The sequence below is a fragment of the Coloeus monedula genome, assembly GCF_965178545.1.
Source record: "Coloeus monedula genome assembly, chromosome: 35".
Classification (NCBI taxonomy): Eukaryota; Metazoa; Chordata; class Aves; order Passeriformes; family Corvidae; genus Coloeus; species Coloeus monedula.
The window spans coordinates 2442371-2464763 of record NC_138815.1 but is presented as its reverse complement, the minus strand read 5'-3'; the positions used below and the strand labels follow the sequence as shown (position 1 = coordinate 2464763).

General features: G+C 55.5%; 1 protein-coding gene across 1 annotated transcript in view; it reads right to left on the bottom strand.

The window, feature by feature from the left end:
* The window catches only part of NPHS1 (NPHS1 adhesion molecule, nephrin), a gene marked incomplete at both ends in the record, with an annotated part of 55263 nt that overhangs the window by 31837 nt on the left and 1033 nt on the right, over positions 1–22393 (bottom strand). Inside the window, 5 exons of the mRNA XM_082299893.1 lie at positions 928–1031; positions 1823–1904; positions 3239–3359; positions 4814–4929; positions 9550–9744. Coding sequence (XP_082156019.1) covers positions 928–1031; positions 1823–1904; positions 3239–3359; positions 4814–4929; positions 9550–9744 — 618 coding nt within the window. The remainder of the gene's footprint in view (positions 1–927; positions 1032–1822; positions 1905–3238; positions 3360–4813; positions 4930–9549; positions 9745–22393) is intronic.

Below are 22393 nucleotides of genomic sequence, written 5' to 3'. Positions count from 1 at the left end.
CTGGGAGGGACTGGGAGGGAACTGGGGAGGGAGTGGGATGGACTGGGAGAACTGGGAGGGGATTGGGGGGAACTTGGAGGGGACTGGGAGGGACTGGGAGGGACTGGGAGAGGACTGGGACAAACTGGGATGGACTGGGGTGGACTGGGAGGGGATTGGGAGGGGACTGGAGGGGACTGGGACTAAACTGGGATCAAACTGGGAGGGACTGGGAGGGTTTTGGGGGGCTGAGGAATTTTGGGGTATTTTTAAATTTATTTTGGGTGGATTTTTGGGTGATTTCAGGGGGATTTGGGGGATTTGGGGGGATTTTGGGGCATTTGGGGGGATTTGGGGGGATTTTTGGGTAATTTTGGGGGGATTTTGGGGCATTTCAGGTGATTTTGGGGGATTTGGGGGGATTTTGGGGGGATTTTGGGGGATTTTGGGGGGATTTTGGGGGGATTTTGGGTTGATTTTGGGGTGATTTTCGGTGATTTGGGGGATTTTGGGTTGATTTTGGGGGATTTTGGGTGATTTGGGGGGATTTTGGGTTGATTTTGGGGGATTTTGGGGAATTTTGGGGTTATTTTTGGTGATTTTTGGGTGATTTTGGGGGATTTTGGAGGATTTTGGGGGATTTTGGGGGATTTTGAGGGATTTGAGGTGATTTTGGGGGATTTTGGGGGATTTTGAGGGATTTTGAGGGATTTGAGGTGATTTTGGGGGATTTCGGGGTGATTTTGGGGGATTTTGCGGAATTTCGGGGGATTTTGGGGGATTTGGTGGGGATTTGGGGTGATTTTGGGTGATTTGAGGGGATTTTGGGGGATTTTGGGGGATTTCGGGGCATTTGGGGGTGATTTTGGGGGATGTCGGGTGATTTTGGGGAAGTTTTGGGTGATTTTGGGTGATTTTGGGGAGATTTGGGGGGATTTCGGGACTCACCCTGGATGTCCAGCCGCAGTTTGGCCTCGGTCGGAGCCGCCCCGGCCGCGTTCGAGGCCGAGCAGACGAGGAAGCGACCCTGGTCCGAGGGGCCCGGGGTGAGCCTGGGGGGCACTGGGGTTACTGGGAGGCACTGGGAGGGGACTGGGAGGGACTGAGAGGGACTGGGAGGGAACTGGGATGGACTGGGAGGGGACTGGGGGGAACTGAGAGGGAACTGGGACAAACTGGGATGGACTGGGAGGGGAGTGGGGGGAACTGGGAGGGAAATGGGATGGACTAGGATGGACTGGGAGGGACTGGGAGGGACTGGGAGGGACTGGGAGGGACTGGCAAGGGAACTGGGACAAACTGGGAGGGACTGGGATGGACTGGGAGGGGATTGAGAGGGAACTGGGAGGAACTGGGAGGGGCTGGGATGGACTGGGAGGGGAACTGGGAAGGGAACTGGGACAAACTGGGATGGACTGGGAGGGGATTGAGAGGGAACTGGGAGGAACTGGGAGGGACTGGGAGGGATTGGGAGGGAACTGGGAGGAACTGGGAAGGACTGGGAGGGATTGGGAGGGACTCGGATGGACTGGGAGGGAACTGGGAGGGGACTGGGAAGGGAACTGGGACAAACTGAGATGGACTGGGAGGGGACTGGGGGGAACTGGGAGGGGACTGGGAAGGGAACTGGGACAAACTGGGAGGGAACTGGGAGGGGACTGGGAGGGACCAACTGGTCTCTACTGGTCCATACAAGTCTATACCAGTCTATACTGGTCAATACTGCTTTATACTGGTTGATACTGGTTGGTACTGGTTGATACTGGTCAATACTGCTTTATACTGGTTGATACTGGTTTATACTGGTCGGTACTGGTTTATACTGGTCGATACTGGTGCTCACCTCGCCGTGGCCTCGCTGGAGCTGAGTTTGGGGTGGGACCCTTCGAACACCCGGGTGGAGACGTCGGGCAGGGGCTGCTCCCCTGCGGCCCCAAAACGCCCCCAAATCAGCCCAAAATCGGCCCAAATCGGCCCAAATCAACCCAAAATCGGCCAAAATCCCCCCAAATCAGGCCAAAATCGGCCCAAATCGGCCAAAATCAGCCTAAAATCGGCCCAAATCCACCCAAATCAGCCCAAATCGACCCAAATCCCCCCAAATCAGCCCAATATTGGCCCAAATCCCCCCAAATCAGCCCAAAATCGACCAGAATCAGCCAAAATTGGCCCAAATCACCCGAAATCAGCCCCAAATCGGCCAAAATCAGCCAAAATGAACCAAAACCAGCCCAGAATCTCCCGAAATCACCTCAAAATCACCCGAAATCGCCCAAAATCTCCCGAAATCACCCAAAATCACCCGAAATCGCCTGAAATCTCCCAAAATCTCCCCAAATCACCCGAAATCTCCCGAAATCACCCAAAATCACCCAAAATCTCCCGAAATCACCCAAAATCACCCAAAATCACCCAAAATCGCCTGAAATCTCCCAAAATCTCCCAAAATCACCCGAAATCTCCCGAAATCACCCAAAATCACCCAAAATCCCCCGAAATCTCCCAAAATCACCCAAAATCACCCAAAATCGCCCAAAATCTCCCAAAATCACCCGAAATCACCCCGAAATCTCCCAAAATCACCCCAAAATCCCCCCGAAATCCCCCAAAATCAGCCCAAAATCGCCCCAAATCACCCCAACTCGCCCAAAATCTCCCAAAATCGCCCCAAATCCCCCAAAAATCGCCCAAAATCGCCCCAAATCCCCCAAAAATCGCCCAAAATCTCCCGAAATCGCCCAAAATCACCCCAAAAATCTCCCGAAATCACCCGAAATCACCCCAAAATCGCCCAAAATCTCCCAAAATCACCCGAAATCACCTGAAATCGCCAAAAATCCCCCAAAATCACCTGAAATCTCCCGAAATCTCCCAAAATCACCCAAAATCTCCCGAAATTCCCCCCAAATCACTCGAAATCCCCCAAAATCACCCGAAATCACCCTAAATCACCCCGAAATCTCCCCAAATCACCCCAAAATCCCCCCGAAATCCCCCAAAATCAGCCCAAAATCGCCCCAATCCCCCCAAATCTCCCCAAATCTCCCAAAATTACCCAAAATCCCCCCCAAAATCGCCCGAAATCTCCCGAAATCACCCAAAATCTCCTGAAAACGCCCAAAATCACCCCAAAAATCTCCCGAAATCACCCGAAATCACCCCAAAATCACCCGAAATCACCCCAAATCACCCCAAATCCCCCAAAACCTCCCGAAATGACCCAAAATCGCCCGAAATCGCCCCAAATCCCCGCCCGCACCGAGGCGCAGCTCCAGGCTGGGCGGGGGGCGCCCGTCGGGGGCGTGGCAGCGAACGCGGAGCTCGGCCCCGCCCACCAGCGGCAGCTCCGCCCCCTCCAGCAGCTCCAGCACCGGCGGCCCCGGGGGCACTGGGAGAGACTGGGATGGACTGGGAGGCACTGGGAGGGGATTGGGAGGGAACTGGGAGGGACTGGGAGGGGATTGGGAGGGACTGGGAGGGGATTGGGAGTGGATTGGGAGGGACTGGGAGGGACTGGGAGGCACTGGGAGGGGACTGGGAGGGAACTGGGAGGGGATTGGGAGTGGATTGGGAGGGACTGGGAGGGACTGGGAGGCACTGGGAGGGGACTGGGAGGGAACTGGGAGGGACTGGGAGGGACTGGGAGGGGATTGGGAGGGAACTGGGAGGGACTGGGAGGGACTGGGATGGACTGGGAGGGAACTGGGAGGGACTGGGAGGGACTGGGAGGGGATTGGGAGGGGATTGGGAGTGGATTGGGAGGGACTGGGAGAGACTGGGAGGGACTGGGAGGGGATTGGGAGGGACTGGAAGGGGATTGGGAGGGGATTGGGAGGGACTGGGATGGGACTGGGAGGGAACTGGGAGGGAACTGGGAGGGGATTGGGAGTGGACTGGGAGGGACTGGGAGGGACTGGGAGGGGATTGGGAGGGACTGGGATGGACTGGGAGGGATTGGGAGGGGATTGGGAGGGACTGGGAGGGACTGGGATGGGACTGGGAGGGAACTGGGAGGGAACTGGGAGGGGATTGGGAGGGGGGGAGGAGCAGCCCACTGGCTCCCAGTGACCGCCCAGTATGTCCCAGTAAAAACCAGTGACTCCCAGTGACCACCAAGTGACCTCCCAGTGACTCCCAGTAATAACCAGTAACCTCCCACTCCCCTCCCAGTTCCCTCCCAGTTCCCCTCCCAGTCCCTCCCAGTATAACCCAGTTTCCCTCCCAGTGCCCCCCAATTCTCTCCCAGTATATCCCAGTTCCCCTCCAAGTCTCTCCCAGTATAACCCAGTCCCTCCCAGTCCCCTCCCAGTCCCTCCCAGTCCCCCCCAATCCCCTCCCAGTCCCTCCCAGTCCCCTCCCAGTCCCTCCCAGTTCCCTCCCAGTCCCTCCCAGTCCCCTCCCAGTCCCTCCCAGTATAACCCAGTTCCCCCCCCAGTGCTCCCCGATTCTCTCCCAATCCCTCCCAGTCCCCTCCCAGTCCCTCCCAGTAACCCCAAACCCCAAACCAGTAAGGCCCAGTAACCCCAGATCCCCTCCCAGTCCCCTCCCAGTCCCTCCCAATCCCTCCCAGTCCCTCCCAGTCCCCCCCAATCCCCTCCCAGTCCCCTCCCAGTCCCCTCCCAGTCCCTCCCAGTATAACCCAGTTCCCCCCCCAGTGCTCCCCGATTCTCTCCCAGTATATCCCAGTCCCCTCCCAGTCCCTCCCAATCCCCTCCCAGTCCCTCCCAATCCCTCCCAGTCCCCTCCCAGTCCCTCCCAATCCCCTCCCAGTCCCCTCCCAGTCCCTCCCAGTCCCCTCCCAGTCCCTCCCAGTCCCTCCCAGTGTACCCAGTACGCTGAGCTGGGCGGGCCGGGACGCTCGGGGCCGGCTCCCGTTCCCCGCCCCCGCCTGGCACTGGAAGACGTCATCGTCCTCGAGCGTCACGGGGCGGATGCGCAGGTGGTGCTCACCTGGGGCCACGCCCACCTCAGGCCACGCCCACACCGACCACGCCCACCCAGGGCCACGCCCACCCCGCGTAACCCCGCCCCCATTCGGCAAAGCCCCAAATCGCCTCAAAATCGCCCCAAAACTGAGTCCAAATTGACTCCAAATGGCTCCAAGATGGCCTCCGAACTGCCCCCCCAAATCGCCCCGAATCAGCCCAAAATCGCCCCAAAATCGATCCCAAAGTCAGCCCCAAAGTTGCCCGAAATCAGCCCAAAATCAGCCCCAAAATGAGCCCAAAATGACCCGAAATCAGCCCAAAATCGCCCCAAAATGACCCCAAATCAGCCCAACATCAGCCCCAAAATGAGCCCAAAATGACCCGAAATCAGCCCAAAATTGCCCCAAAATCGATCCCAAAATCGATCCCAAAGTCAGCCCCAAAGTTGCCCGAAATCAGCCCCAAAATCACCCCAAAATTGTTCCAAAAGCACCCCAAAATGACCCCAAATCAGCCCCCAAATGATCCCAAAATTACCTGAAATCAGCCCAAAATCACCCCAAAATCGATCCCAAAATCAATCCCAAAATCAGCCCCAAAGTTGCCCAAAATCAGCCCAAAATCACCCCAAAATCACCCCAAAATTGTTCCAAAATCACCCCAAAATTACCCAAATCATCCCAAAATCGATCCCAAAATCATCCCAAAATTACCCCAAATCACCCCAAAATCAGCCCCAAATTACCTGAAATCAGCCCAAAATTGCCTGAAAATCAGCCCCAAAATCATCCCAAAATTGCCCAAAACCACCCCAAAATCGCCCCAAATCGATGCGGAATCGCTCCAAGATCGCCTCTGAACTGCCCCCAAAATCGTCCCAAATCAGCCCAAAATTGTCCCAAAATCGATCCCAAAATCGATCCCAAAACTGCCCAAAGCCAGCCCCAAAATTGTCCGAAATCAGCCCAAAATCAGCCCCAAATTGCCCCAAAATCAGCCCCAAATTACCCAGAATGATCCCAAAATTACCCCAAATTGGCCCAAAATCAGCCCCAAAATGACCCCAAAATCGCCCCAAAATCAACCCAGAATCAGCCCAAAATTACTCAAAATGATCCCAAATTTGCCCAAAATTACCCAAATTCAGCCCAAAATTGCCCCAAAATCATCCCAAAATTGCCCCCAAATCATCTCAAAATCGTCGCAAAATTGCCCCAAAATCATCCCCAAAATTTCCCCAAAATTACCCAAAATCGTCCCCAAAATCAGCCCCAAAATTACTTAAAATCAGCCCCAAAATGATCCCAAAATTGTCTGAAAATCAGCCCAAAATTGCCAAAAATCATCCCAAATTCATCCCAAAAGTGCCCCAAAATCATCCCAAAATTACCCAAAATCATCCCAAAATTGCCCAAAATGACCCCAAGAGCGACCAAAAATCAGCCCCGAAATCATCCCAAAAGTGCCCCAAAATTACCCCAAATTGCCCAAAATCCTCCCAAATTTGCCCCAAAATGTCCCCAAATCAACCCCAAATCACCTTAAAATTGCCCCGAAATCAACCCAAAATCGCTGGAAATTACCCCAAAATCGGCCCAAGATCGACTTAAAATCAACCCAAAAATTCCCCCAAATCAACCCCAAAATTGCCCCAAAACAACCCAAAATTGCCGAAAATTACCCAGATCAACACCAAACAAAATCACCCCAAGATCAACCCAAAATCAGCCCAAAATTGCCCAAAATTCAGCCCCAAAACCCCAACCCTCCAAACCCTCCCAATCCGCCCAAAATGCCCCAAAATCCCCCATTCTAAAACCCCCAATTTCTCCCCAAAAACCACCCCAAAACCTCCCAAAATTCAGCCCCAAAATCCTCTCAACCCCCCCAAAAATACCCCAAAACCCCAACCCTCCAAACCCTCCCAATCCGCCCAAAATGCCCCAAAACCCCCCATTCTAAAACCCCCAATTTCTCCCTAAAAACCACCCCAAAACCCCCCAAAATTCAGCCCCAAAATCCTCTCAAACCCCCCCAAAACACCCCAAAACCCCAACCCTCCAAACCCCCCCAAATTGCCCAAAATGCCCCAAAATCCCCCATTCTAAAACCCCCAATTTCTCCCCAAAAACCACCCCAAAACCTCCCAAAATTCAGCCCCAAAATCCTCTCAACTCCCCCCAAAACACCCCAAAACCCCAACCCTCCAAACCCCCCCAAATTGCCCAAAATGCCCCAAAATCCCCCATTCTATAACCCCCAATTTCTCCCTAAAAACCACCCCAAAACCCCCCAAAATTCAGCCCCAAAATCCCCTCAACCCCCCCCAAAAATACCCCAAAACCCCAACCCTCCAAACCCTCCCAATCCGCCCAAAATGCCCCAAAACCCCCCATTCTAAAACCCCCAATTTCTCCCTAAAAACCACCCCAAACCCCCCCAAAATTCAGCCCCAAAATCCTCTCAACCCCCCCCAAAACTCCCCAAAACCCCAACCCTCCAAACCCACCCAATCCGCCCAAAATGCCCCAAAATCCCCCATTCTAAAACCCCCAATTTCTCCCCAAAAACCACCCCAAAATCCCCCAAAATTCAGTCCCAAAATCCTCTCAAACCCCCCCAAAACACCCCAAAACCCCAACCCTCCAAACCCTCCCAATCCGCCCAAAATGCCCCAAAATCCCCCATTCTAAAACCCCCAATTTCTCCCAAAAAACCACCCCAAAATGCCCCAAAATTCAGCCCCAAAATCCTCTCAGCTCCCCCCAAAATACCCCAAAACCCCAACCCTCCAAACCCTCCCAATCCGCCCAAAATGCCCCAAAATCCCCCATTCTAAAACCCCCAATTTCTCCCTAAAAACCACCCCAAAACCCCCCAAAATTCAGCCCCAAAATCCTCTCAAACCCCCCCAAAACACCCCAAAACCCCAACCCTCCAAACCCCCCCAAATTGCCCAAAATGCCCCAAAATCCCCCATTCTAAAACCCCCAATTTCTCCCCAAAAACCACCCCAAAACCTCCCAAAATTCAGCCCCAAAATCCTCTCAACTCCCCCCAAAACACCCCAAAACCCCAACCCTCCAAACCCCCCCAAATTGCCCAAAATGCCCCAAAATCCCCCATTCTATAACCCCCAATTTCTCCCTAAAAACCACCCCAAAACCCCCCAAAATTCAGCCCCAAAATCCCCTCAACCCCCCCCAAAAATACCCCAAAACCCCAACCCTCCAAACCCTCCCAATCCGCCCAAAATGCCCCAAAACCCCCCATTCTAAAACCCCCAATTTCTCCCTAAAAACCACCCCAAACCCCCCCAAAATTCAGCCCCAAAATCCTCTCAACCCCCCCCAAAACTCCCCAAAACCCCAACCCTCCAAACCCACCCAATCCGCCCAAAATGCCCCAAAATCCCCCATTCTAAAACCCCCAATTTCTCCCCAAAAACCACCCCAAAATCCCCCAAAATTCAGTCCCAAAATCCTCTCAAACCCCCCCAAAACACCCCAAAACCCCAACCCTCCAAACCCTCCCAATCCGCCCAAAATGCCCCAAAATCCCCCATTCTAAAACCCCCAATTTCTCCCAAAAAACCACCCCAAAATGCCCCAAAATTCAGCCCCAAAATCCTCTCAGCTCCCCCCAAAATGCCCGAAAACCCCATCTCTCCAAACCCCCCCAAATCGCCCAAAATGCCCCAAAATCCCCCATTCTAAAACCCCCAATTTCTCCCCAAAACCACCCCAAAACCCCCCAAAATTCAGCCCCAAAATCCTCTCAAACCCCCTCAAAACACCCCAAAACCCCAACCCTCCAAACCCTCCCAAACTGCCCAAAATGCCCCAAAATCCCCCATTCTAAAACCCCCAATTTCTCCCCAAAAACCACCCCAAAACCTCCCAAAATTCAGCCCCAAAATCCTCTCAACCCCCCCAAAAATACCCCAAAACCCCAACCCTCCAAACCCTCCCAATCCGCCCAAAATGCCCCAAAACCCCCCATTCTAAAACCCCCAATTTCTCCCCAAAAACCACCCCAAAACCTCCCAAAATTCAGCCCCAAAATCCTCTCAACCCCCCCAAAAACACCCCAAAACCCCAACCCTCCAAACCCTCCCAATCCGCCCAAAATGCCCCAAAATCCCCCATTCTAAAACCCCCAATTTCTCCCTAAAAACCACCCCAAAACCCCCCAAAATTCAGCCCCAAAATCCTCTCAAACCCCCCCAAAACACCCCAAAACCCCAACCCTCCAAACCCTCCCAATCCGCCCAAAATGCCCCAAAATCCCCCATTCTAAAACCCCCAATTTCTCCCCAAAAACCACCCCAAACCCCCCAAAATTCAGCCCCAAAATACTCTCAAACCCCCCCAAAATACCCCAAAACCCCAACCCTCCAAACCCTCCCAATCCGCCCAAAATGCCCCAAAATCCCCCATTCTAAAACCCCCAATTTCTCCCCAAAAACCACCCCAAAACCTCCCAAAATTCAGCCCCAAAATCCTCTCAACCCCCCCAAAAATACCCCAAAACCCCAACCCTCCAAACCCTCCCAATCCGCCCAAAATGCCCCAAAATCCCCCATTCTAAACCCCCCCAAACTCCGCCGCCTTTAGCCCCGCCCCCTTTAGGCCCCGCCCACCTCTCCGGGGGTCTCCAGCCAATCGGTAGCGCGGGTGGGCGCGGGTGGGCGTGGCCCCGAGCAGGAGCCCCCCCCGCGCCCACTGCACGGCCACGCCCACCCGGGCCCGGCAGCGAAGCTCCGCCCCCGCGCCCAGCGCGGCGCTGCCATTGGCCGGCTCCTCCAGGAAGGGCGGGGCCAGCGCGGGGGCAGAGCCTGGGGAGGGAGGGGCGGGGAGTGACCCTGAGTGACCCCTGAGTGACCCCTGAGTGACCCCTGAGTGACCCTGAGTGAACCCTGAGTGACCCCTGAGTGACCTCTGAGTGACCCTGAGTGAACCCTGAGTGACCCTGAGTGACCCTGAGTGACTCTGAGTGACCCCGAGTGACCCTGAGTGACCCCTGAGTGACCCCTAAGTGACCCCTGAGTGACCCTGAGTGACCCTGAGTGAGCCTGAGTGACCCTGAGTGACCCCTGAGTGACCCCTAAGTGACCCCTGAGTGACCCTGAGTGACCCTGAGTGAGCCTGAGTGACCCTGAGTGACCCGAGTGTCCCTGAGTGACCCCTGAGTGACCCCTCAGTGACCTCTGAGTGACCCTGAGTGACCTCTGAGTGAACCCTGAGTGACCCATGAGTGACCCCTGAGTGACCCTGAGTGACCTCTGAGTGACCCTGAGTGACCCCTGAGTGACCCCTGAGTGACCCTGAGTGACCCCTGAGTGACCTCTGAGTGACCCTGAGTGACTCCTGAGTGACCTCTGAGTGACCCCGAGTGACCCTGAGTGACCCCTGAGTGACCCTGAGTGACCTCTGAGTGACCCTGAGTGACCCCTGAGTGTCCCCTGAGTGACCCCTGAGTGACCCCTGAGTGACCCCGAGTGACCCCTGAGTGACCCTGAGTGACCCCTGAGTGACCCCTGAGTGACCCTGAGTGACCCCTGAGTGTCCCCTGAGTGACCCTGAGTGACCCCTGAGTGACCCCTGAGTGACCCTGAGTGACCCCTGAGTGACCCCTGAGTGACCCTGAGTGACCCTGAGTGACCCCTGAGTGACCCCTGAGTGACCCTGAGTGACCCCTGAGTGACCCCTGAGTGACCCCTGAGTGACCTCTGAGTGACCCCTGAGTGACCACACAGTGACCCCTGAGTGACCCCTGAGTGACCCCTGAGTGCCCCTGAGTGACCCCTGAGTGACCCCTGAGTGACCCTGAGTGACCCCTGAGTGACCCCTGAGTGACCCCTGAGTGACCCCGAGTGACCCTGAGTGACCCCTGAGTGACCCCTGAGTGACCGCTGAGTGACCGCTGAGTGACCCCTGAGTGACCCTGAGTGACCCCTGAGTGACCCTGAGTGTCCCCTGAGTGACCCTGAGTGACCCCGAGTGACCCCGAGTGACCCCTGAGTGTCCCCGAGTGACCCCGAGTGACCCTGAGTGACCCCTGAGTGACCCTGAGTGACCCCTGAGTGACCCCTGAGTGACCTCTGAGTGACCCCTGAGTGACCCTGAGTGACCCCTGAGTGACCCCGAGTGACCCTGAGTGACCCCTGAGTGCCCCCTGAGTGACCCCTGAGTGACCCTGAGTGACCTCTGAGTGACCCTGAGTGACCCTGAGTGACCCCTGAGTGACCCTGAGTGACCCCTGAGTGACCCCTGAGTGACCCCTGAGTGACCCCTGAGTGACCCTGAGTGAACCCTGAGTGACCCCTGAGTGACCCCTGAGTGACCCTGAGTGACCCCTGAGTGACCCTGAGTGACCTCTGAGTGACCCCTGAGTGACCCTGAGTGACCCATGAGTGACCCTGAGTGACCCCTGAGTGACCCCTGAGTGATCCTGAGTGACCCCTGAGTGACCCTGAGTGACCCCTGAGTGACCCCTGAGTGACCCCTGAGTGACCCTGAGTGACCCCTGAGTGACCCCTGAGTGACCCCTGAGTGACCCTGAGTGACCCCTGAGTGATCCTGAGTGACCCCTGAGTGACCCTGAGTGACCCCTGAGTGACCCTGAGTGACCCTGAGTGACCGCTGAGTGACCCCTGAGTGACCCCTGAGTGACCCCTGAGTGACCCATGAGTGACCCTGAGTGACCTCTGAGTGACCCCTGAGTGACCTCTGAGTGACCCCTGAGTGACCCCTGAGTGACCCCTGAGTGACCTCTGAGTGACCTCTGAGTGACCCCTGAGTGACCCCTGAGTGACCTCTGAGTGACCCCTGAGTGACCCCTGAGTGACCCTGAGTGACCTCTGAGTGACCTCTGAGTGACCCCTGAGTGACCCCTGAGTGACCTCTGAGTGACCGCTGAGTGACCCCTGAGTGACCCTGAGTGACCTCTGAGTGACCTCTGAGTGACCCCTGAGTGACCCCTGAGTGACCGCTGAGTGACCCCTGAGTGACCCCTGAGTGACCCATGAGTGACCCCTGAGTGACCCTGAGTGACCCTGAGTGACCCTGAGTGACCCCTGAGTGACCCTGAGTGACCCCTGAGTGACCCTGAGTGACCGCTGAGTGACCCCTGAGTGACCCCTGAGTGACCGCTGAGTGACCCCTGAGTGACCCCTGAGTGACCCCTGAGTGACCCCTGAGTGACCCTGAGTGACCCCTGAGTGACCCCTGAGTGACCGCTGAGTGACCCCTGAGTGACCCCTGAGTGACCCCTGAGTGACCCTGAGTGACCCCTGAGTGACCCTGAGTGACCTCTGAGTGACCCCTGAGTGACCCCGAGTGACCCCGAGTGACCCCGAGTGACCCCTGAGTGACCCCTGAGTGACCCTGAGTGACCCCTGAGTGACCCTGAGTGACCGCTGAGTGACCGCTGAGTGACCCCTGAGTGACCCCTGAGTGACCCCTGAGTGACCCATGAGTGACCCCTGAGTGACCCATGAGTGACCCCTGAGTGACCCTGAGTGACCCTGAGTGACCCCTGAGTGACCCTGAGTGACCCCTGAGTGATCCTGAGTGACCCCTGAGTGACCCTGAGTGACCTCTGAGTGACCTCTGAGTGACCCCTGAGTGACTCCTGAGTGACCGCTGAGTGACCGCTGAGTGACCCCTGAGTGACCTCTGAGTGACCCCTGAGTGACCCCTGAGTGACCCCTGAGTGACCCATGAGTGACCCCTGAGTGACCCTGAGTGACCCTGAGTGACCCCTGAGTGACCCTGAGTGACCCCTGAGTGACCCCTGAGTGACCCATGAGTGACCCCTGAGTGACCCTGAGTGACCCCTGAGTGACCCCTGAGTGACCCCTGAGTGACCCTGAGTGACCCCTGAGTGACCCTGAGTGACCCCTGAGTGACCGCTGAGTGACCCCTGAGTGACCCCTGAGTGACCCCTGAGTGACCCCTGAGTGACCCTGAGTGACCTCTGAGTGACCGCTGAGTGACCCCTGAGTGACCCCTGAGTGACCCCTGAGTGACCCTGAGTGACCCCTGAGTGACCCCTGAGTGACCCTGAGTGACCTCTGAGTGACCCCTGAGTGACCCCTGAGTGACCTCTGAGTGACCGCTGAGTGACCCCTGAGTGACCCTGAGTGACCTCTGAGTGACCCCTGAGTGACCCCTGAGTGACCCCTGAGTGACCCCTGAGTGACCCTGAGTGACCCTGAGTGAACCCTGAGTGACCCCTGAGTGACCCCTGAGTGACCCCTGAGTGACCCTGAGTGACCTCTGAGTGACCCCTGAGTGACCCCTGAGTGACCTCTGAGTGACCCCTGAGTGACCCCTGAGTGACCTCTGAGTGACCGCTGAGTGACCCCTGAGTGACCCCTGAGTATCCCCTGAGTGACCCTGAGTGACCCCTGAGTGACCCCTGAGTGACCCTGAGTGACCCTGAGTGACCCCTGAGTGACCCCTGAGTGACCCCTGAGTATCCCCTGAGTGACCTCTGAGTGACCTCTGAGTGACCTCTGAGTGACCCCTGAGTGACCCCTGAGTGACCCTGAGTGACCCTGAGTGACCTCTGAGTGACCCCTGAGTGACCACTGAGTGACCCTGAGTGACCCCTGAGTGACCCCGAGTGACCCCTGAGTGACCCTGAGTGACCTCTGAGTGACCCCTGAGTGACCCCTGAGTGACCGCTGAGTGACCCCTGAGTGACCCCTGAGTGACCCCTGAGTGACCCCTGAGTGACCCTGAGTGACCTCTGAGTGACCGCTGAGTGACCCCTGAGTGACCCCTGAGTGACCCCTGAGTGACCCTGAGTGACCCCTGAGTGACCCCTGAGTGACCCCTGAGTGACCTCTGAGTGACCCCTGAGTGACCCCTGAGTGACCTCTGAGTGACCGCTGAGTGACCCCTGAGTGACCCTGAGTGACCTCTGAGTGACCCCTGAGTGACCCCTGAGTGACCCCTGAGTGACCCCTGAGTGACCCTGAGTGACCCTGAGTGAACCCTGAGTGACCCCTGAGTGACCCCTGAGTGACCCTGAGTGACCTCTGAGTGACCCCTGAGTGACCCCTGAGTGACCTCTGAGTGACCCCTGAGTGACCCCTGAGTGACCTCTGAGTGACCGCTGAGTGACCCCTGAGTGACCCCTGAGTATCCCCTGAGTGACCCTGAGTGACCCCTGAGTGACCCCTGAGTGACCCTGAGTGACCCTGAGTGACCCCTGAGTGACCCCTGAGTGACCCCTGAGTATCCCCTGAGTGACCTCTGAGTGACCTCTGAGTGACCTCTGAGTGACCCCTGAGTGACCCCTGAGTGACCCTGAGTGACCCTGAGTGACCTCTGAGTGACCCCTGAGTGACCACTGAGTGACCCTGAGTGACCCCTGAGTGACCCCGAGTGACCCCTGAGTGACCCTGAGTGACCTCTGAGTGACCCCTGAGTGACCCCTGAGTGACCCCTGAGTGACCCCTGAGTGACCCTGAGTGACCCTGAGTGAACCCTGAGTGACCCCTGAGTGACCCCTGAGTGACCCCTGAGTGACCCTGAGTGACCTCTGAGTGACCCCTGAGTGACCCCTGAGTGACCTCTGAGTGACCCCTGAGTGACCCCTGAGTGACCTCTGAGTGACCGCTGAGTGACCCCTGAGTGACCCCTGAGTATCCCCTGAGTGACCCTGAGTGACCCCTGAGTGACCCCTGAGTGACCCTGAGTGACCCTGAGTGACCCCTGAGTGACCCCTGAGTGACCCCTGAGTATCCCCTGAGTGACCTCTGAGTGACCTCTGAGTGACCTCTGAGTGACCCCTGAGTGACCCCTGAGTGACCCTGAGTGACCCTGAGTGACCTCTGAGTGACCCCTGAGTGACCACTGAGTGACCCTGAGTGACCCCTGAGTGACCCCGAGTGACCCCTGAGTGACCCTGAGTGACCTCTGAGTGACCCCTGAGTGACCTCTGACCTGAGCCCCCGATGACCGTCAGCGCCAGCAGCGCCTGCCGGGGTCAAAGGTCAAAGGTCAAACCAAACACTGCAACCTCCCCAATTCTCCCAAAATTTCCCAAAATTTCCCAAATTCTCCCCCAAATTCCCCAAATCTCCCAAAAATCCCCCAATTTTCCCCAAATCCCCCCCAAATTCCCCCAAATTTCCTCCAGGATCCCCCCCCATTCCCCCAAATTCCCCCAAATTGCCCCAAATTTTCCAAAATTTCTCCCAGGACCCCCCCAAATCCCCCCAAATTCTCCCAAATCCCCCCCAAATTCTCCAAATTTCCCCAAAATCCACCCCAAATCTCACAAATTACCCGAAATTTCCCCCAAATCTCCCCCAAATTCCCCAAATTCCTCCAGGACCCCCTCAAATTCCCCCAAATTCCCCCGGGACCCCCCCAAATTTTCACAAATTCCCCCAAAACCCACCCAGGACTCCCCAAAACTTTCCCAAATTCCCCCAGTTTCCCCAAATTCTCCCAAATTTCCCCGAAATTCCCCCAAATTCCCCCAAATTCTCCCAAATTCCCCCAAATTTCCCCCAAAAACCCACCCAGGACCTTCCAAAACTCCCCCAAATTCCCCAAAATTCTCCCAAATTCCCTTAAATTTCCCCAAAACCCCTCCAGGACCCCCCAAATCCCCCCAAATCCCCCCAAATTCCCCCCAATTCCTCCAAATTCTCCCAAAACCCACCCAGGACCCCCCTAATTTTCCCAAATTCCCCCAAATTTCCCCTAAATTGCCCCAAGTTTCCCAACATTTCTCCCAGGAGCCCCCAAATTCTCCCAAATTCTCCAAAATCCCCCCCAAATCCCCCAAATTTCCCCCAAATCCACCCCAAATCTCTCAAATTGCCCCAATTTTCCCCTAAAAATCCCAAATTCTCCCAAATTCCCCCCATTTTCCCCCCACATTTCCCCAAATTCTCTCAAATTTCCCCAAATTCTCCCAAATTCCCCCAAAACCCCTCCAAGACCCCCCAAAACTCCTCCAAAATCCCCTAAAATCCCCCAAATTCTCCCAAATTCTCCCACATTTCCCCAAAATCCACCCAAAATCTCTCAAATTGCCCCAAATTTCCCCCCAAATTCCCCCGGGACCCCCCCAATTTTTCACAAATTCCCCCCAAACCCACCCAGGACTCCCCAAAACTTTCCCAAATTCCCCCAAATTCTCCCAAATTCTCCCAAATTCTCCAAAATCCCCTCCAAATCCCCCAAATTTCCCCAAAATCTCTCAAATTGCCCCAATTTTCCCCTAAAAATCCCAAATTCTCCCCAATTCCCCCCAATTTCCCCCCACATTTCCCCAAATTCTCCCAAATTCCCCCAAAACCCCTCCAAGACGCCCCAAAACTCCCCCAAAATCCCCCAAATTCTCCCAAATTTTCCCAAATCTGCCCCGGGAACCCCCCAAATTCTCCCAAATTCCCCCCAAGCCCCCCCAAAACTTCCCCAAATTCTCCCAAATTCTCCAAAATCCCCCCAAAATTCTCCCAAACGCCTCCCAATTCCCCCAAATTCCCTCGGGGCCCCCCCAAATTCCCCCAAATTTCCCCCAACCCCCCCCAGGATCCCCCAATACTCCCCCAAATTCCCCAAAATTCCTCCCAAATTCTCCCAAATTCCCCCAAAAAATCCCCCCAATCCTCCCAAACTCTCCAAAATGATCCCAAATTCCCCCCAAATCCACCCCAAATCCCCCAAATTTCCCCCAAATCCACCCAAAATCTCTCAAATTGCCCCAAATTTCCCCCCAAATCCCCCCAATTTCCTCCAGGACCCGCCCAAATCCCCCCAATTTCCCCAAATTCCCCCAGGACCCCCCAAATTGCCCCTAAATTCTCCTTAAATTCACCCAAATTCTCCCAAATTTCCCCCAAATTGCCCCAAACTCCCCCAAATTCCCCCGAATTCCCCCAAACTCCCCTGGAGCGCCCCAAATTCCTCCCAGATGCCCCCAAATTCTCCCAAATTCCTCCAAATTTCGCAAAAATTCCCCCCCCAGGACCCTCCAAAACTCCCCCAAATCCCCCCAAAATTCCCCCAACCCCCCCAAATCCCCCCAAATCCCCCAAATCCCCCAAAAATTCCCCCAGCCCCCCCCAAATCCCCCCAAATCCCCCAAATCCCCCCAAAACTCACCCAAATCCCCCCAAATCCCCCCCAAATCGCCCCTAATCCCCCCAAAACTCCCCCAAATCCCGCCAAAATCCCCCCAAACTCCCCCAAATCTCCCCAAATCCCCCCAAATCCCTCCCAAATTCACCCCAAATCCCCCCAAATCCCCCCAAATCCCCCCAAATCTCCCCAAAATCCCCCCAAATCCCCCCAAAACTGCCCCAAATCTCCCAAAATCCCCCAAAATCCCTACAAAATCCCCCCAAATGCCCCCAAAACTCCCCCAAATCCCCCCAAAATTACCCCAAATCCCCCCTAATCCTCCCAAAACTCCCCCAAATCTCCCCAAATCCCCCCCAAATCCCCCCAAATCCCCCCCAAATCCCCCAAAAATTCCCCCAAACTCCCCCAAATCTCCCCAAATCCCCCCAAATCCCTCCCAAATTCACCCCAAATCCCCCCAAATCCCCCCAAATCCCCCCAAATCTCCCCAAAATCCCCCCAAATCCCCCCAAAACTGCCCCAAATCTCCCAAAATCCCCCAAAATCCCTACAAAATCCCCCCAAATGCCCCCAAAACTCCCCCAAATCCCCCCAAAATTACCCCAAATCCCCCCTAATCCTCCCAAAACTCCCCCAAATCTCCCCAAATCCCCCCCAAATCCCCCCAAAACCCCCCCAAAATCCCCCAAAATCCCCCCAAATCCCTCCCAAATTCACCCCAAATCCCCCCAAATCCCCTCCCCTCCCCCACTCACCCAGCCCAGCCCCTCCCCCATCCCCGCTGCGGCTCCCGCGGGGGATTTTTGGGGGGGGAGGAGCCCCCGGGGCCCCTTTTTGGGGGGAGGGGCGGGGCCTGAGGCCCCTCCCCCCCTCGCGGGCCCCTCCCCCACCCCCCCCGCGCTGCCATTGGAGGATCCCGGAATTGGGAATTTGGGGAATGCGGGGGAGGGGAGGGGGGGGAGGGGAGGGGGGGGGCACAGCTGGGAACGGGGGGGGGGAGGGGACCCCCAAAAATTCACCCCAAAAAAGGGTCCGGGGACGCCCAAAATTGTCCCAAAATGGGTTCAGGGAGCCCAAAAAGGAGCTGGGACCCCCAAAAAGGGTCCAGGGACCCCCAAATTGACCCAAAAAGGAGCTGGGACCCCCAAAAAGGGGCTGGGATCCCCAAAATTCACCCAAAAAGGGTCCAGGGACCCCCAAAATTGACACAAAAAGGGTTCAGGAACCCCAAAATTGACCCTAAAAGGAGCTGGGACCCCCAAAATTGACCCAAAAAGGGTCCGGCGACCCCAAAAAGGAGCTGGGACCCCCAAAAATTCACCCAGAAACGATCGAGGGACCCCAAAATTGACCCCAAATGTCCAGGGACCCCAAAATTCGCCCAAAAAGGGGCTGGGACCCCCAAAAAGGGGGTGGGACACCCAAAAATTCACCCAAAAAGGGTCCGGGGACCCCAAAAAGGAGCTGGGACCCCCAAAATCCTCCCCAAAATGAGTCCAGGGACCCCAAAATTGACACTAAAAGGAGCTGGGACCCCCAAAAAGGGGTTGGGAACCCCAAAAATTCACCCAAAAAGGGTCCAGGGACCCCAAAATTGACACAAAAAGGAGGTGGGACCCCCAAAAAGGAGCTGGGACCCCAAAATTCACCCAAAAAGGGTCCAGGGACCCCAAAATTGACCCAAAAAGGAGCTGGGACCCCCAAAAATTCACCCAGAAACGATCGAGGGACCCCAAAAATTGACCCCAAATGTCCAGGGACCCCAAAATTCACCCAAAAAGGGGCTGGGACCCCCAAAAAGGGGCTGGGACACCCAAAAATTCACCCAAAAAGGGTCCGGGGACCCCAAAAAGGAGCTGGGACCCCCAAAATCCTCCCCAAAATGAGTCCAGGGACCCCAAAATTGACCCTAAAAGGAGCTGGGACCCCCAAAAAGGGGTTGGGAACCCCAAAAATTCAACCGAAAAGGGTCCAGGAACCCCCAAAATTGACCCAAAAAGGGTCCAGGAACCCCAAAAAGGAGCTGGGAACCCCAAAAATTCACCCAGAAACGATCGAGGGACCCCAAAATTGACCCCAAATGTCCAGGGACCCCCAAAATTCGCCCAAAAAGGGGCTGGGACCCCAAAATTGACCCAAAAAGGGTCCAGGGACCCCAAAATTGACCCTAAAAGGAGCTGGGACCCCCAAAATTCAACCAAAAACGATCGAGGGACCCCAAAAATTGACCCTAAATGTCCAGGGACCCCCAAAATTCACCCAAAAAGTGGCTGAGGATCCCCAAAATTGACCCAAAAAGGGTCCGGGGACACCCAAAAAGGAGCTGGGACCCCCAAAATCCTCCCCAAAATGAGTCCAGGGACCCCAAAATTGACCCTAAAAGGAGCTGGGACCCCCAAAAAGGGGTTGGGAACCCCAAAAATTCAACCAAAAAGGGTCCAGGAACCCCCAAAATTGACCCAAAAAGGGTCCAGGAACCCCAAAAAGGAGCTGGGAACCCCAAAAATTCACCCAGAAACGATCGAGGGACCCCAAAATTGACCCCAAATGTCCAGGGACCCCCAAAATTCGCCCAAAAAGGGGCTGGGACCCCAAAATTGACCCAAAAAGGGGCTGGGACCCCCAAAAAGGGGCTGGGACCCCCAAAATTGACCCAAAAAGTGGCTGAGGATCCCCAAAATTGACCCCAAAAAGGAGCTGGGACCCCAAAATTGACCCGAAAAGGGTCCGGGGACCCCAAAATGAGCTGGGACCCCCAAAATCCTCCCCAAAATGAGTCCAGGGACCCCAAAATTGACCCTAAAAGGAGCTGGGACCCCCAAAAAGGGGTTGGGAACCCCAAAATTCACCCAGAAACGATCGAGGGACCCCAAAAATTGACCCTAAATGTCCAGGGACCCCCAAAATTCGCCGAAAAAGTGGCTGAGGATCCCCAAAATTGACCCAAAAATGGGCTGGGACCCCCAAAATTGACCGAAAAAGTGGCTGAGGATCCCCAAAATTGACCCTAAAAAGGAGCTGGGACCCCCAAAATTGACCCAAAATGAGCTGGGACCCCCAAAATCCTCCCCAAAATGAGTCCAGGGACCCGAAAATTGACACTAAAAGGAGCTGGGACCCCCAAAAAGGGGCTGGGACCCCAAAATTCACCCAAAAAGGGTCCAGGGACCCCAAAATTGACCCTAAAAGGAGCTGGGACCCCCAAAATTCAACCAAAAACGATCGAGGGACCCCAAAAATTGACCCCAAATGGGTCCAGGGACCCCCAAAAAGGAGCTGGGACACCCAAAAATTCACCCAGAAACGATCGAGGGACCCCAAAATTGACCCCAAATGTCCAGGGACCCCAAAATTCGCCCAAAAAGGGGCTGGGACCCCCAAAAAGGGGCTGGGACACCCAAAAATTCACCCAAAAAGGGTCCGGGGACCCCAAAAAGGAGCTGGGACCCCCAAAATCCTCCCCAAAGCGAGTCCAGGGACCCCAAAATTGACCCTAAAAGGAGCTGGGACCCCCAAAAAGGGGTTGGGAACCCCAAAAATTCACCCAAAAAGGGTCCAGGGACCCCCAAAATTGACCCAAAAAGGGTCCAGGAACCCCAAAAAGGAGCTGGGAACCCCAAAAATTCACCCAGAAACGATCGAGGGACCCCAAAATTGACCCCAAATGTCCAGGGACCCCCAAAATTCGCCCAAAAAGGGGCTGGGACCCCAAAATTGACCCAAAAATGGGCTGGGACCCCCAAAAAGGGGCTGGGACACCCAAAAATTCACCCAAAAAGGGTCCGGGGACCCCAAAAAGGGGCTGGGACCCCCAAAATTCACCCAAAAAGTGGCTGAGGATCCCCAAAATTGACCCAAAAAGGGTCCGGGGACCCCAAAAAGGAGCTGGGACCCCCAAAATCCTCCCCAAAGTGAGTCCAGGGACCCCAAAATTGACCCTAAAAGGAGCTGGGACCCCCAAAAAGGGGTTGGGAACCCCAAAAATTCAACCAAAAAGGGTCCAGGAACCCCCAAAATTGACCCAAAAAGGGTCCAGGAACCCCAAAAAGGAGCTGGGAACCCCAAAAATTCACCCAGAAACGATCGAGGGACCCCAAAATTGACCCCAAATGTCCAGGGACCCCCAAAATTCGCCCAAAAAGGGGCTGGGACCCCAAAATTGACCCAAAAATGGGCTGGGACCCCCAAAAAGGGGCTGGGACCCCCAAAATTGACCCAAAAAGTGGCTGAGGATCCCCAAAATTGACCCAAAAAGGAGCTGGGACCCCAAAATCCTCCCCAAAGTGAGTCCAGGGACCCCAAAATTGACACTAAAAGGAGCTGGGACCCCCAAAAAGGGGTTGGGAACCCCAAAAATTCAACCAAAAAGGGTCCAGGGACCCCCAAAATTGACCCAAAAAGGGTCCAGGAACCCCAAAAAGGAGCTGGGACCCCAAAATTCACCCAAAAAGGGTCCAGGGACCCCAAAATTGACCCTAAAAGGAGCTGGGACCCCCAAAATTCAACCAAAAACGATCGAGGGACCCCAAAAATTGACCCCAAATGTCCAGGGACCCCAAAATTCGCCCAAAAAGGGGCTGGGACACCCAAAAATTCACCCAAAAAGGGTCCGGGGACCCCAAAAAGGAGCTGGGACCCCCAAAATCCTCCCCAAAATGAGTCCAGGGACCCCAAAATTGACCCTAAAAGGAGCTGGGACCCCCAAAAAGGGGTTGGGAACCCCAAAAATTCAACCAAAAAGGGTCCAGGGACCCCCAAAATTGACCCTAAAATGGGCTGGGATCCCCAAAATTCACCCAAAAAGGGGCTGGGACCCCCAAAAATTCACCCAGATACGATCGAGGGACCCCAAAAATTGACCCTAAATGTCCAGGGACCCCCAAAAAGGAGCTGGGACCCCCAAAATTCACCCAAAAAGTGGCTGAGGATCCCCAAAATTGACCCAAAAAGGGTCCGGGGACACCCAAAAAGGAGCTGGGACCCCCAAAATCCTCCCCAAAATTGACACTAAAAGGATCTGGGACCCCCAAAAAGGGGTTGGGAACCCCAAAAATTCAACCAAAAAGGGTCCAGGGACCCCCAAAATTGACCCTAAAATGGGCTGGGATCCCCAAAATTCACCCAAAAAGGGGCTGGGACCCCCAAAAATTCACCCAGATACGATCGAGGGACCCCAAAAATTGACCCTAAATGTCCAGGGACCCCCAAAAAGGAGCTGGGACCCCCAAAATTCACCCAAAAAGTGGCTGAGGATCCCCAAAATTGACCCAAAAAGGGTCCGGGGACACCCAAAAAGGAGCTGGGACCCCCAAAATCCTCCCCAAAATTGACACTAAAAGGATCTGGGACCCCCAAAAAGGGGTTGGGAAC